This window comes from Panthera leo, chromosome B2, assembly GCF_018350215.1.
Source record: "Panthera leo isolate Ple1 chromosome B2, P.leo_Ple1_pat1.1, whole genome shotgun sequence".
Lineage (NCBI taxonomy): Eukaryota > Metazoa > Chordata > Mammalia > Carnivora > Felidae > Panthera > Panthera leo.
This window is the reverse complement of record NC_056683.1, coordinates 31,370,686-31,387,217: the sequence shown is the minus strand read 5'-3', so window position 1 is coordinate 31,387,217 and position 16,532 is coordinate 31,370,686. Positions and strand designations below refer to the sequence as shown.

General features: G+C 41.5%; 2 protein-coding genes across 2 annotated transcripts in view; one reads left to right on the top strand and one right to left on the bottom strand.

Annotated features, from left to right (window-relative positions):
* LOC122219744 (HLA class II histocompatibility antigen, DR alpha chain) overlaps positions 1–16,532 on the bottom strand; it is an 86,260-nt gene that overhangs the window by 35,418 nt on the left and 34,310 nt on the right. The gene's annotated exons all lie outside the window — the stretch shown is intronic.
* Positions 4,114–13,954, top strand: LOC122219745 (DLA class II histocompatibility antigen, DR-1 beta chain-like). Its single transcript, XM_042938400.1, has 7 exons — positions 4,114–4,228; positions 9,079–9,341; positions 9,728–9,734; positions 12,005–12,286; positions 13,038–13,148; positions 13,601–13,624; positions 13,926–13,954. The coding sequence occupies exons 1-7, from the start codon at positions 4,129–4,131 to the stop codon at positions 13,937–13,939; spliced, it is 801 nt and encodes a 266-aa protein (XP_042794334.1). The 5' UTR covers positions 4,114–4,128; the 3' UTR covers positions 13,940–13,954.

Sequence of the window (16,532 nt, the reverse complement as noted above, 5' to 3'; positions counted from 1 at the left end):
TCTGTGGCCTGGTGTTTTTCTCAGTGATTTTAGGTGTTCTCTATACATAAGAGTTTTATTCCTTTGCTGATATTTGATTCAGCATTTTCTCTAATTTCTACTTTATATGTTGATTCTGCTTATTACTTATGCTAGGAATGTAAACATTTTTTTTAATGAAATATGCTACAAATGGTTAGCAATGACTTCTCATGAATCTTAAATCTACCATTTTATGGTATGATAAAAAATTTTGGCCCGTATTTCTCCTTTGATAGGAACAGTAAGTGTATTTATTGAGACTGTAGTGTCAAGATTGTCTCAGGCAATATGGATACCTATTAATGAGCCTCAGAACCTGCCCTGAACTCAAATGTCAGCTTTAAAAGAAAGAAAATAAGATGAGGCACCTGGGTGGTTCAGTCTGTTGAGTGTCATACTCTCAGTTTCAGCTCAGGTCAAGATCTCATGGTTTGTGGGTGTGAGCCCTGCAACGAATTCTGTGCGGGTCCTGCTTGGGATTCTCTCTCTCTCTCTCTCTCTCTCTCTGCCCCTTCCCTAATTCTTTTCTCTCTCTCAAAATAAATGAATAACTATCCAAAATTTTTAATAATAAAAAGATAAAAATAAAAGGCAAACCACAATGAATAGATAACGATTCCAATAAGAGATATTTTAGTTCCGCAAGAAGGATTGATCAGTCAAGTGCAGTAACGAGAACTTTTTAAAATAAGTTTCCTTGCTCCTTTCCCTCTCCTTCAGGATTCGTGTTGTGGTTAAGACTCAGCTCATAGAGCTAGAGAATTACCTCTGTCTTTCCTGTTTCCCCGTGTAGAACTACTTCTACTTGGACGATGGACAAAATAGAGCAGTGAATCAGTGATATAGAGGATAAAATTATGGAAAATAATGAAGCAGAAAAAGAGAGAAATAAAATGCAAAAGATCATAATACAATACTTAGAGAACTCAATGAGTTATTCAACAGAATAATATTCCTACCAAAGGAGTCCCAGAAGATGAAGAGATAGAAAAAGGTGAAGAAGGTTTATGTGAGCAAATTATAGCTTAAAACTTTCCTAACCTGGGGAAGTACACAGACATCAAAATCCCAGAAACACAGAGAAGTTCCATTAAACTCAACAAAAGCCAACCATCAGTAAAGTATATCATGGTCAAATTCACAAAATACAGACAAGGAAGGAATCTTGAAGGCAGCATGGGAAGAAAGTCCCTATCCTACAAGGGAAGAAAGATCAGGTTCACAGCAGATCTGTCCACAGAGACTTGGAAGGCCAGAAGGGAGTGGCAGGATATATTCAACTTGCTGTATTGGAAAAATACACAACCAAGATTCTTTACCAGCAAGGCTGTTATTCAAAATAGAAGGAGAGATAAAGAGTTTCCCAGACAAACCAAAACTAAAGGGGTTCATGACCACTAAACCAGCTTTGCAACAAATTTTAAGGGCACTCTTTGGAGAAAAAGCAAAACAAAACAAAATGACCAAAAGCAACAAAGACTAGAAAGAACAACATCAAAGACACCTACTCTATAGGCAACATGATGGCACTTAATTAATATCTTTCAATAATCACTCTCAAACTAAATGGACTAAATGCTCCAATCAAAAGATATAGGATATTAGATAGGATAAAAAAAAAACAAAAAAACAAGACCCAACGATATGCTGCCTATAAGAGACTCATTTTAGACCTAAAGACAACTGCAGATTGAAAGTGAGGGGATGGAGAACCATCTATCATGCTCATGGATGTCAAAAGAAAACCAGAGTAGCCATACTTATATCAGACAATTTATATTTTAAAACTCAGACTGTAACAAGAGATGAAGAAGGGCATTATATCATATTTAAGGGATCTATCCAAAAAGAAGATCTAATAATTATAAATATTTATGCCCCTAACTTGAGAACACCCAAATACTTAAATCAATGAATCATAAACATGAAACTCATTCATAAAAATACCATAATAGTAGGAACTTTAACACCCCATTTACCCAATGGACAGAAAATCTAAGCAGAAAATCAACAGTGAACCAATGGCTTTCAGTGACATACTAGGCTGCATGGGCTCAACAGATAGACTCAGAACATGTCATCCTAAGCGGCATATTTTCTCGAGTTCACGTGGAACAATCTCCAGAATGGATCACATACTGGTCACAAATCAGCCCTCAACAAGTACAAAAAGATTGAGACCACAACGCTATGCATATTTTCAGGCCACAAGGCTCTGAGAAATGAAATTAGCCACCAGAAAAAACTGGAAAGACCATGAATACTTGGAGATTAAAGAACATCTACTTCTGGAGGAACTAGAGTTACTACTACACGGTAACTAATCAGTTTATATAAAATGCTGTCACTCTTTGACAAGAGTAGTTGCATTGCTATACACAACCATGACAAGAATAGTTTCAACACAATGGACAGTATTCTATTCAGAAAGTGAATGTGAGGTGGTGTGTGATGTAATGGCTAGGCTTCTGGAGACTGGACTCACATATAACTTGGCTCCATAAGGAGTACACCATTTACTGGCCGTGTGTCCTTGCCAATGTTGTTTAACATACACCCATCATTTTATTCTCTGCATCTGAAGGGATACAAAGGGTACTCAAATCACTGAGATGATGTGAGAGTTAAATATAAATATGCTGTATAAAAAGCCCTTGTATAATTCTGGGTACAAAATAAAATGTTCAAAATTTGCTCAGTAATCATTAGTTACATTTATTGCAACACGGTGAGTTCTCTGGCACTAGTCCATAAACATGGGCTGCTTATCAGACTGTGGAAGATTGTGAATTATTGCAGAAATTTAGATAGATAGTTGTCCTTTAAAATCCTATTGAATCTGAGATATTACACTTCTGTTAATACAATGCATAATAATTATATAAAAGTAGAAACATATGCTTAAAACTATATGGTTACGTCAAAGGATGTTATTCATAGTATTTCCATTGTGTTTTCTTTCCTGGATGTTCTGTAATGTATTCATTAGCACCAGCTTCTTATATGTCTCCTTAGCATAAAGCAAGAGAAGGTACATAAAAAAGGGACATAACCCCAATAAAATGAGGAGATCAGAGTGGGATCCAAAGCTATGGACTGAACACATTTTCACATAAAATATTCATTATTCTAAGGCAGAGCTTTTATGCTAAAGGCTGACTTTGAGTCCTTTATCAATGTCTCAGCCCCCTGCATACTTTGATTTGAACAGTTGGTGTTATCACTTTTTTAGCTTAAGTGCTATACAAAGGATTTTCCAAGACCCTTCATTCCACACAGATCATGTTCTCTAAGCCCCTTTCTCTGCATATTCCGGAGGTGCCTCAAACTCAATGACAGCATCAACAGACAAACTTGAAAAACCCTTTTACTCAGGGTAAGTTAATGACTAAATTCCAATGACTCTTAGTTTATCAGAGATCTCCCTACCTCTAAAGAGATACAGACAATACTCTCCAATTAATAGCTAGAATTCTGTCATATCATCAGTTACCAGGGGATGCTGCTCCTTGCTTGAGCAGTCCAGAGAATCATACCACTTTCCAGTATCCAAGTACCAGAAAGTCTGCAGTACCAGAAAGCCTTCATTTCAAGGTTAATTTCCCCAAATCTACACTATGTGATGGTGCAAAAAGGTCTGGATGTTTTGATTAACAATCATCTTCCCTCCACTCACTCAGCTTCTAAAACACTCACACAAACTATCGTCAAAACTATTCTGTCTTCACGGGAGAGGCATGAATACTCCTAAAGACTCAAACTTTTGTGCACATCACTGCTCAGCATAGAGCTGGCTTACAATAGGGTCCCAGTCAAATGTTTCACATATATTGGATCAAACCTTTTAAGTACTAAATTAAAATAATCCTTCCAATGAAGGAAGTCAGAGTTTCAGAAGAGGCTCTTGATTCTGAATCTCTGACCAGCAACTGATGATGCAGTTCATCTGTGATGCGGATTGGTTGTCAAAGCTAGATTACCCAATCCAGGAGCAGAGAAACAAATTCCTTGGTTGGTATTATTTAGGAGGGGGCTAAAGGAGGGTCTTAGTTCTCACTGACTGAGACTTGCCTGTTCCCCTGCCCCCTGTCCTCCCTGTTCTCCAGCATGGTGTGTCTGTGTTTCCTGGGAGGTTCCTGGTTGATAGCTCTGATGTTGATATTGATGGTGCTAAGCCCTCCCTTGGCTTGGGCCAGGGACACTTCATGTAAGTGCACTCCTGGGTGGTAAGCTATTATGGAGTGGGGGGAAAGAAAGAAATTAGTTTTGCCACTGTGTCCATGCCATGTGCCTTAGAAAATTGTGACATTTTCTTTAATGATGGCCCACCTTTGTCATATAGATCCCCAATTCTATCCAAAACAAAAGGGGGCTGAATGCTTGCCCTCTCTATAAGAGCTGTGTAAGGGGCCTCCACATATAGAGGCCATTTCTTCTCAACTCTTCCCCAGTCAAAACTCTCCAGGTTTGAGTTTAATTCCCTCAGGGTCTTGAGAAGATTCAGAAATAATGATTTCAAATTAATTCCCATCAAGCAGTTCCCTTTATAATGTTGAGTTATGCTAGAAATAAGAAAGTTTCTCAGAAAATTAGACAGAGAGTCAAAAGGAATTAGAAAGGTGTCTCCTAGAAGACTATGTGTTAGGTCTTCACAGGATTAGTTATGTTGGTGCCTCTCTGTAATATGCGAGGCTATATCAAGAGTTCTCTCCCATTATCTCCTTTCCTTTCTCCTGCACCTCAAAGTTTACAAGGCCTTTATCCCTGGACTGAAGGTTCTCTGACCAAAGTTGGGGCTAGTTTTATCTCTATTTCTCACCCTGGAGGTACAGCAGAGATCCTTAGTACTTGAAATGACATTTTAGATGAGAAGCACGTATGGGATGTTCTTTGGAGTCTTAAAGAACTTAAGATATCTTCTGAGAACATAGCACAAGTTAATTTTTCATTATGAATCTATGTTGAACATTTCTATGGTGTCCGTTTCTCCTGCATCTTTCTGTTCTCTGGCCTGAGCCCACAGGAAGGGATTCAACTAGTATAGGATAAATTATATGCAATTATGGCTTTGTAACCCAAAAATAGGCAACATCAGGAATTTCATATGGTTCCAACTATCTACCCCGAGCAGAGTACAGAGTGAGTGAAGGTGTTTACATTTCATAGGACTGAAAGCCAATATGCAAGTCAAGGGAATATATTGGCTGACTGAGGTGATGTCCCCAGGTGGCATAGGTTTATTCCTCATGTTTTCTGTTTTTCCTTAATAGCCATGTTGGGTTGCCTCCACTTCCAGTTCCTATTCTTTCCCGAGCCATGTTGTCACCATTACTGTGAATCCCCCGTGTATGCAGAGACCTCAGCACTATCACAGATCTACGGGATGAGCTGAAACTTAATGAGATTTTTCTTTTTTCTTAAAATCACCCTTTCCTTACCTGTGATATTTTTTCCAACAGTAGAAGGAGAAGGAGGTAGTTTGTGTGAATTTCTCACAGGAAGTGGAGGAGATATAATGTATCATCAGAGTAAAAGAATGTTGGACCTGAGCCCCTTCTTGCTTTCCAGGATCCTCACAATGACTGATTCTCAGAGCCCTGTGTTCATCCATTGTATCACAGACATTTCTCTGAGCAGCTATGATGTACTAGGCTCTGTTCTGGGCTCAGTGAATTCTATTTGAATAGGCTAAAGATCATTACCATCATGGATTTTATGTAATGACAGAGGAGAAAGCCCGATAAACATTTAACAATAACAACAAAAATTGTGACAACAATAAGTACGCTGAAAAATAATACACCTGGTTGTGAAACAGACAGAATTGGATACGCCTGACTTCAGTTCAAGTGTGTAGGGAGCTCTCCCTGAGGAAGTGACATTGAGCTGAGATATGCCTGGTGACAGAAGCCAGCCAAATGAAGGATGTACAGGACAAGAGTTGTAGGGGGAGAAAATAGGATAAAGGTCAAGTGCGGGAAGATGTTTGCTGAGTGCAAGGGACAGAAGGAAGGCTGGAGAAGCTGGAGTGTAGGGAGCAAGTTGGGGAGTGCTCTCAGTCACCACTACCATGTTTCCATCACTCAGGGAATGCCCCGTGTGACCCCATCATCAGTGCTCAGTATTTTCGGATCAGCACCTTTGACTTATTTGTTTGTTTGATTGTTTACGATTATAGGTATACATTTAGGCAGAGAATATCTTTTAAAGTTATTATTTAACTTCCATTCGGTTAGCATACAGCGTAATGTTACTTTCAGATGCACAGTGTAGTGATTCCACACTTCTATATGCTACCTGGTGCTCATCTCAAGTGTACATCTTATTCCTTGGACTTATTTAGATAAACTTTTACATACATTGAAGTGTCATATAATATTTTCTCATTCATCACATGACAGTTTTCATGTCTTCAACTGGTAGTTCATTTGCAAACTCGGATGTAGCCCAAAGTCTTGCTAGGCAGTTTTTCAGGTTGGTTTATTAAACATTAGCTTTGTCATAACACAAGCCATTAACTTATTTCAGAAGATGTGGATTCATAGGCCTCTGTAAACTGCATCAAGAACAGAGTTTAAAAGTTTTTATACTGGATCTTCATGGGATAAGGAAATTCCTTGTTCAAAGATTGCAACATAGATGTCATACTTGGTGGTGGGGCAGGGGGAGTATTAGAAGCCAAAGCTTTAATTTTTACAAGAATTTGAGGAGTACAGTATGTGGAACAATTATACAGGGACAATTAACTTCCAGGTTTCTCCCAATCCAGCTTGCCTCTCATGAACGAAGCCCATTGATACAAAGTGGTTTTGAACCAAATAAAACATGTATCTGGTTATCCGTATTATCTTTTTTGAAAACTAATGCACAAGTAAAATATTTGTCCCTTTCAGGCATCCTGGATTTTGGCGCTTTCTAGTGTCTGCCCACTTTCATTTGGGTAAGCTTGAATCATTAGCACACCCAAGAGCAATCATCTTTTGGTTGGAATTCATAATAACTTTTGATACTCTCTTGTTAGGCAGTATGAATTCTTTTTTTCAGAATCTTGTCTCAGTGAAGAGCCTCTTTTCCAGCAAAATAAATTTGTTCAGTATCAAGGTTTTTTATCAGATATAACATTGGCAAATTTTTCAATGTAATTCTCAGCTGACATAGAATTAACATTGGCTTTTTTACCACAGATTTTTCAAGTGGTGTAACAGTGGTTCTCATATGGGGACTTCAGGGAACATTTGGCAATGTCTGGAGCCATTTTTGGCAGTCACTGGGTGCTTTTTTCTGACATCTGCTAGGTAGAGGCTAATGATGCTAGTAAACAATCTACAATGTACAGAACAGGCTTCCCACAAAAAATATCTCGTGCAAAATGTCAAGAGTACTGATGTTGGAAACACTGGTTTATACTCTGCTGCTTCTAAAACCTCTAGACTTACCCTTTATACACACACTTACCTTCCAATTCAGGTCTTTGTGGTGTAGTTTAGCTTATTTTATTACAAAAAAATAATAATATCAACAGTTCATAGATTGAACACTTTCTCGCTGAGTCCACTCAGTCAATGCAAGCTCAAGATCTTCATCTTTTATTCTTTGCCTTATGCAAAGTTTTATAAGATTTCATGATTTCTTGATCATCAGCATCTCTGTTAACTTTCAACAGCTTGCCTTATGAGTCATCAATTGTGACTGTCACAAGTATTTTTCTGTAAAATGTATCAAACTTGTGCAGTAATACTACATTCTGTTCTGTTGATAATGTCAAAAGCTCCTTTTATTTGTCTCATATTTAAAGGCACAGGTATTTTTAAACTATTTTTAAAATGTTCATGTCAATTCCACTTGAATAAAAAATTTTTCTTAGTTCAATTAAACAGAAAATAAAACATCAAAATATATACATACATGTATGTATATGTGTCATGTATGTATATGTGTGTATATATGTATGTATATGCATGTATGTACATATATTATGATGTGTGTGTGTTTATATATTGAAACTCCAGAGGCCCATGTGACTGACTGACCAATAAGAGGTCTGACATGTTTGACCCTTTATCTCATCAGGTTAGATTTGGCAAAAGAGTTTGTCATCAAAACTTGTAAAAAGACCTGGTTTCTTAGGTTTCTGGAGTTTGAAAATTCCAGGTAAGGACTTGAGGAACTGTGGTGCAGTCATGGTTTTAATGTCCTTAAAACTCTTCAGTAGTTTCCCATTACGTGTAGTATGAAGTCAAAATCCCAACATCACCTGTAAGGCTTTTACTGCCAGCTCCACGTGATTTCTCCAGTCTAACCTTTTGCCTTCCTTTGTCCCATTGTGCTTCAGTGAACTCCCTTTTTCCATTTCGTTGAGGAAGTTCATCAATTCTTTCAAGATTTTGCACATTGTATTACCTTTCCCTGAATTATCAAACACACACATGCCCACTAGTTCACATCTAGTTACTCTTTCCTGTCACATCCTAAACATCCCCCTTGAGACCACCTGTCTGGCGCCCTAAGGAAACAAGGATCGTCCAGTTATCCTCTGCTCTAGAACTGCAGGTTTGTCTTGTGACATTTCTCCCCCCAGGTAAATAAAGCCCTGCCTGGCTGGGTTTTGTCCATCACTTTCCATAAATTTTAACCCGAGAGTGGAGGGGATGTGGGGGTGTTTCCCTTCTCTGGGTTCACAGGGGCCTGAGCCAGCTCAGCCCAGACCAAGTGTTGGGTGGGGGTGGGGGAGGGGGACGCAGGTGGGACTTGTGTGATGCCAGGAAAGGGCTGTGGGAGGCGAAGAGGGAGGTGGGTGTCTGTGGAGAGGAGGTCTCCAAAAGGAGGCAGTGAGGAGCAAATCCTCAGGATGGGAGGTCCGCCTCTGAGTCCGGAACCCAGTGACCCTGAGAGGCTCCCAGAAGAGGGGTCACCTCCCCGCCTCCTTCCGCCCCCGCCGGCAGAGGAGAGAAGAGCCTTGGGTGCTGGTGGTTTGGGGGTGCGGGTGGAGCCCCGAGGGGTGGCAGCGTCAGTGTCCTCCAGGAGCCCACAGGTGACCGGGTCGCCCTGTCCCCACAGCACATTTCTTAACCATGTGGAAGTTCGAGTGTCATTTCACCAACGGGACGGAGAGGGTGCGATTCCTGGCCAGATATTTCTATAACCGGGAGGAGTTAGCTCGCTTTGACAACGAAGTTGGGGAGTACCGAGCGGTATCAGAGCTGGGGCGTCCAGGCGCCAAGTACTGGAAGGGGCAGAAGGACGTCCTGGAGCAGAAGCGGACAGCGGTGGACCGGTTCTGCAGACACAACTACGGTGTTGTTGAAAGCTTCAGCGGCGAGGTGAGCGGGGCAGGGGGGCTGGGGCGGCCGGGGCTGCGCCTGTGCGACTGTGAGACAGAGACTGGGTCCCAGTGAGCCTACAGGGTGTTGAGCAAGAGCACATCACGGGGATCCCTGCGAGAGTGCGACGTCAGGGAGTGTGTGCTGTGTCTGTGGGGTGGGGACAGTGTGGTGAGTCCGTGTGTGGCTGTGGGGACCATGTTTTGTGACTGTGGGGAGGGCGTGGTTGTGTCCATGAGTGACTGTGGGGACAGTGTCGTGTTTCCTTGTGTGGCTGTGGGGACAGCGTGGTTGTGTCCTTGTGTGGCTGTGGGGACAGTGTGGTGAGTCCGTGTGTGGCTGTGGGGACAGTGTGGGAGGGGTGCCCTGTGATGTGAGGGGGACAGAGAATGAGTGTGTGGGAAGGGGGGGCAGTGCGTGTGGAGAGAGTGGGTGTGGGGGAGGCAACAGGAGGGGACATCGGGCATCCTTGGTGGCCCCTGAGGCAGAGGTGAGGGGGGCTGAGGAGCTCCAGCTGGAGGGCACACCGGGCAGGTGGTTGGAGACCTGGGGAGGGAAGTGGAGGGTGTCCTGGTTGGGGTGAAGGCTTAGGGGAGGGGAGGGGAGGGGAAAGTTAAGAGATTGGGGAGATATGAGGAGGCCTGTCACCTTCTGTTCCTGACACTCACCCTTCTTTTTCTGAAGCCCCTGAAATACGTGTGCCTGTGTCTGTATGTGCTACCACTGCAGTGAGGAAAATGGCCAGACTAACCGTTGAAGATTTGGGGGGACTTCTGAGGTCCCTCTGATATTTCTATTTTTTTTAATGTTAATTTTTGAGAAGGAGATCCAGTAAGACAGAGTGGGAATGGGGGAAGAGCAGAGGGTGAGATAGAAAAAGTGCAAGCAGGGGAGGAGCAGAGAGAGAGAGGGAGGTACAGAATCCCAAGGAGGCTCCAGGTTCTGAGCTGTCGCCCAGAGCCTGCCCGGGGATTCGAACCCAGAAACTGCCAGATCATGACCTGAGCCAAGTGGGACCCTTAACTGACTGAGCCACCCAGGCTCCCCAAACCCTCCTGATATTTCTGGGGTTTCTTTTAGGTCTCAACTTCCCGCTCTTTGTTCTCTTAGAGTATGTATTCTTACATTCTTGAAATGATTGTGAAACCAGGTATCTTAATTATAATTTTGTTACTAAATGTATTGATGTTACTGTTTTTATAATGATGAAAGTATTTAAGGAGTTGCATATTATTTCTTTATATAGTTGTAACAATTCACCTCACATTCCCCTTTGTTAGATCTTTTTTTCCCAATATTGCAAATACTCGGTTGAAATTTTATATCTTTTTTATTTTTAATGTATATTTCTTTGCTTTTAAGGTCCTTGGATTTTTTTTTTACATATCTATTGGCTAATTGTTGTTACCGATGTAAAAATTATCTACTATTATCTCGGGGATTCTGGTATTTTTCTCAGTGATTTTAGGTGTTTTCTATGCATAAGATTATTAATGCTTTGCTGATAGTCGATTCAGCATTTTCTCTAGTCTGTGGCTTATATTTTGACACTGTTTATTAGTTTTCATGCTAGGAATGTAAACATTTATATTTAATGAATATGCTACAAAATTGTTAGCAAAGGTTTGTCATCTACCTAAATCTACCATTTTATGGTATTGTAAAAATGTTTCCCCCATATTTTTCCTTTTTAAAAGCAGTATTTATTGAGGCTGGTAGTGTAAGGGATTGTCTCTGCACTAAGGATACCTGTTAAATAGTCTCAGTCTCTACCCTGAACTCAAATGTCAGCTTTCAAAGGGAGACAATTATAAAGGTATAACAATTCCAATAACAGTAATTTTTTTATACTGCACAGAAGAAGGATGGATCATCTGAGTGCAATTATGAGAACTTTTTAATGTCAATGAGTTTTCTTGTTCCTTTCCCTCTCTTTCAGGACTCACGCTGTTCTTGCAATTAAACAAATAGGCTAGAGTATCACCTCTGTCTTTCCTGCTTCCGGGGGAGAACCATTTGTGTGGTGTTGTAAGGTGTGAGTGGAGCATTTCCAGGGTTTCATACTCTATTTCCCTATCTACCTCAAGCTGTTCTCCAGTTTACCCAGACTGCTTTAAATAATATTTTCTCTGTAATTTAACAGGGTAATAAGTACTTAACATATATTGAAGGCTAAACTCCAATCATCACTTTACATACTTTAGGTGCATTAATCTTCACAGAACTGTAAGAGGTAAGTATTACTGTCTCCTTCAATAGAGGAGAAAGCTGGGGTGCAGAGGAATGTAATATTCTTCTAGGATCAATCAGTAAGGAGCAGAGCCTATATTTGAGCTCAGTCAGCCTGCTCCAGAAATCATGCTTTTAATTGAGACACTATATCCCTTGCAAAATGTGTAAACAAAGAATTCCACAAGGAATAACTACTTCACACTATGAAAAACCCCACAAATTTCCTCAACATCTCTCAAACTTAATGGACCCATACTGTCAGGATTGAATTCAAGACTCATGATACTGGCTGGTACTTGGCCACGTGGCCAGCTTTGAGGGAGGCCTGCACGAGATGCAGCCTGGGACCAGAGACCGGAGGCAGGAGGGCAGCCAGCCAGGGAGACTCACTCTGTCGTCCTCACTTAGTCCCGCTACCACTTGTCTTCTAGTTGAGCCGACAGTGACCGTGTTTCCCTCGAAGACGCAGCCCCTGCAGCACCACAACCTCCTGGTCTGCTCCGTGAATGGTTTCTATCCAGGCCACATTGAGGTCAAGTGGTTCCGGAACGGCCAGGAGGAGGAGACTGGGGTCGTGTCCACAGGCCTGATCCGTAATGGAGACTGGACCTTCCAGACCCTGGTGATGCTGGAAACAGTTCCTCAGAGTGGAGAGGTCTACACCTGCCACGTGGAGCATCCAAGTCGCACGAGCCCTATCACCGTGGAATGGAGTGAGAAGCTTTCTGATCTCATAAGTTCCTCACCCAGCAGGGAGGGGACTTTGCTTTCCCTGAGTGCCAGGGTTCTCTCTCCTTTCACCATATTTTCATTTGTTCCATGTTCTCTTCTCTTTAGCACAGGTCACTGGGATGAGCCAAGTGATATCCTGTGGTAGAATCCTCTGATAGGTTATAGATATTCTGTGATTGTGTCTCCAGATCCTACAACCCTTGGGGAGATAGTTATGCCTCGCTGGCCGAAATGAGGTTGTCCATGTTTTGAGACTTTCCATGGCTCACGGGTAATGGTTCTCCTGTGATGCTGGGCACTAGTCCCCTGCCTCGGGCTGAGTTTGTGCTTCTGGCACCATTGCTGTGTGTTGTTCGTTGTGATCCAGGAAGAAGCACATCCTCTATTGTATAGGGTCCTTCTGACAAGAGGGGAATCCAGTCTTGGCACTGCCTTTTATTAGCTCTGTCACCCTGCACAAGCACTTGAACTTCATGGAGTCTCAGGCTCCTCATCCATAGATGTTGAAGTAGTGGATTTGTCAAAGCTGTGATGTTTAAAAAGTTCAATACCTAAACCTTGTATCTACGCAATGGGATTTTAAAAAAAAAATATTTTTCCCCTAGAAATTGCCACTTATTCTCCTTCTTCCAGGGCAGGCTACATTCCTCATTCTCGAAGTTCTCAATCCTGGAGTGTCTGTCAGAGAAGTTGGATTTGGGGTAAAATCACTAAAACTGCTTCTTCTCTCAGGGGCTCAGTCTGAATCTGCACAGAGCAAGATGCTGAGTGGAATCGGGGGCTTTGTTCTGGGTCTGCTCTTCCTGGTGGTGGGGCTGTTCATCTACTTCCGGAATTCGAAAGGTAAGGCACCTGTTGGTAGCTGGGCCTCCCTATAGACCTTGTGGGAGAGAAATACAGCTTTGATCACATAAACTCTCTGTAGACCAGTGGCCTTGTAAAGGCTTTCCTTCTCCCTTTGCCCTCAGGTTTCCTAGAAATCCAGACAGCAAGGGTCCATTGTTACTGTGTTTCAGCGTAAGAGATTATGGGTTGTAGAGACAAGAAAGAGGTTAACAAGACAGATATCTTGGGTTGGGGTCCTGGGCCAAATCAGGAAGAGCTATGAAAGCTAATGAAGCCACAGTAGACTGGTGTGATAGAAACTTCCCGGGTCACATCTCTCCCTTTCTGATCCCACTGGCATCATGCGATGCAAGTTGTGGTGGTAGGTGGGTCTGGGGTTGGGACCTTGTATGTGGGGACAGATTTACCTGTGTCTCTGTTAAGTGTATGTTGTCACTTTTCTTTCCCAGGACACTCTGGACTTCAGCCAACAGGTAATGCTCTTTGACCCTCTTTAGGGATAGAGTTGATTATCCTGGAACAGATGGTGGAGATGAAAAGACAGAAACAATGTCAAAGACTTTGGATCTGACTTCTGCTCAGGCAGTTAACTGAAGCTTCTTCTCTCCACTTACTAAAAGGCCTGCACTGCAAATAGCTTTAGATCAAGGATACTTAAGAAAGAATATGTTCTTCTTCTTACTGTAGTGCTCTAACATGAGGCCCTGAGAGAGGGGAGAAGAAGCTACTTGTGGAGGCCGGTCTGGGAACAATACTCTGCTCTGTCTTCTGCAGGACTCATGAGCTGAGGTGGAGATGCTGACACTACAGGAAGAACCTTCTTTTCAAGCCTCTTTGGAGAGTGAAAAGGTTACCGGCTTGGCTAGGGGAAGAATCTGGCTGTTTTAAAAGTTAGTTCAGTGGCCCTGTAGAAAGCATCTCTTTAACCAGGAAAGGGCCCATATTTCTTCCACAAACACGGTGCTTTCTCAGGATCTTGTTTTCCTTGGCTTCAGTGACCCCGCGGAACCCATGCTTCCTGACAGCTCCCTCCATCCTGTCCTTGACCTGGAAACCCCAGTACTGACTGCAGTACCTTACCTTCATTCTCTCCTGGCCCCCTGTATGCAGTCCTTATAGTCTCCCCTGCATTGGAATTCACCTTCTGCTCACATGTCTTTAGAAGCTTTTCTCAAATAAACATGGAGTGAAAATCATCCCTTTCATATAGTTTCAAGGAAAAGAAGTAGGAAAAAAAAGGGAGAAAGGGAGGATTGCAACAAATTAAAATATTGCTTATTATTTATATTCCAGAATTTGGGTCAAATGTGGATCTGGAAGTTATCTTTGTATCATTTAATACCTTTATCATTTTAATACCAAATACTAATCATTTTAATACCAAATATCATTACCTTTAATATTTGGTCTTTATGCATTCTGTATTAGACATGTTTTCTGGAGTTAGGTGGAAGCCCTTAATGGCCCATATGATGCTGGTGTCCTACACCTGTGTGTTCTCAAAGACAAACACATAAGTCCCTTTGCACAAGACAGGGGACAAAAAATATCAGAGAGGCACTAACTTATAATGATATGATGCCCACTTGCAATCACTTTGTTTTTTTTCTTTTTCCTGATCTTTTATTTTACTTTTCATATTTTTATTTCATTTTACTTTTTATGTAGGCTCCATGCCCAACATGGGGCTCAAATTCATCACCCTGAGATCAGGAGTCGAATGCTCCACTGACTGAGACAGCCAGGTGCCCCTTTCCTTGATTTTTCATATTAAAGTCTCTAAACCTGTGGAAACCCCTTTCATTAGCCTGACGGTGGTCTGTATCTACACTTCCATCACTTTCTGTGTCTCAGATAAACATCAGTGGCATGCTGACACTTTGGCTTAGGGCACATCCTTCCCCATCCTTCTCCTTAGACCATCAGGACAAAGCCACAACTCTAGTGGAAAAGAAGTATGTCTGAGGCCTTCCAGATTGTAAGCAGATGTACTGTCTGTACGGGAACATCCTGTATGGATCTTATCTTATGGTGGGAAATAAAGGGGGAAATTATGAGCGCTCTGATGTGCATACAAACAATGAAATACTATGTAGCTAGAAGAAAAAATAACACTCTGCTTACAATAATCTCTAATTATGTACAAGTACAGGAGAGTTTGTACAACATGCAACATTTTGTTTAATAGGATGGAGGAAGAGAATAGGAATATATAGCTATATCAATTCATTTTATCTGTATCCATCTATCATAATCTCTTTCTCCATCATCTATTAAATCCATTTACGTTTCTATATAATGACAATGGAAGGGCTTATAAAAAATGGTTGCCTCTTCCCACGGAAGAGGGCCAGAAAGGATTGGCACGAGATCTTGAATGTGTTAAACAGAAAAAAAATATGCAGCCAAGAATCCTTTATCCAGCAAGTCTGTCATTTAGAATAGAAGGAGAGATAAAGGTCTTCCCAAACAAACAAAAACTGAAGGAATTCCTCACCACTAAACCAGCCCTACAAGAGATCCTAAGGGGGATCCTGTGAGACAAAGTACCAGAGACATCGCTACAAGCATAAATCATACAGACATCACAATGACTCTAAACCCGTATCTTTCTATAATAAAACTGAAAGTAAATGGATTAAATGCGCCAACCAAAAGACATAGGGTATCAGAATGGATAAAAAAACAAGACCCATCTATTTACTGTCTACAAGAGACTCATTTTAGACCTGAGGACACCTTTAGATTGAGAGTGAGGGGATAGAGAACTATTTATCATGCTACTGGAAGCCAAGAGAAAGCTGGAGTAGCCATACTTCTATGAGACAAACTAGACTTTAAATTAAAGGCTGTAATAAGAGATGAAGAAGGGCATTATATAATAATTACAGGGTCTATCCATCAGGAAGAGCTAACAATTATAAATGTCTATGCACCAAATACCGGAGCCCCCAAATATCTAAAACAATTACTCATAAACATAAGCAACCTTATTGATAAGAATGTGGTAATTGCAGGGGACTTTAACACTCCACTTACAGAAATGGATAGATCATCTAGACACACGGTCAATAAAGAAACAAGGGCCCTGAATGATACATGGGATCAGATGGACTTGACAGATATATTTAGAACTCTGCATCCCAAAGCAACAGAATACACTTTCTTCTCGAGTGCACATGGAACATTTTCCAAGATAGATTATATACTGGGTCACAAAACAGCCCTTCATAAGTATACAAGAATTGAAATTATACCATGCATACTTTCAGACCACAATGCTATGAAGCTTGAAATCAACCACAGGAAAAAGTCTGGAAAGCCTCCAAAAGCATGGAGGTTAAAGAACACCCTACTAACGAATGAGTGGGTCAACCAGGC

Coding starts and splice junctions, on each gene's coding strand:
- LOC122219745 (XM_042938400.1), top strand. CDS start 4,129: ATGGTGTGTCTGTGTTTCCTGGGAGGTTCCTGGTTGATAGCTCTGATG. Junction 4,229..9,078: donor TTGGGCCAGGGACACTTCAT/GTAAGTGCACTC, acceptor CTGTCCCCACAG/CACATTTCTTAACCATGTGG. Junction 13,149..13,600: donor CTACTTCCGGAATTCGAAAG/GTAAGGCACCTG, acceptor TTTCTTTCCCAG/GACACTCTGGACTTCAGCCA.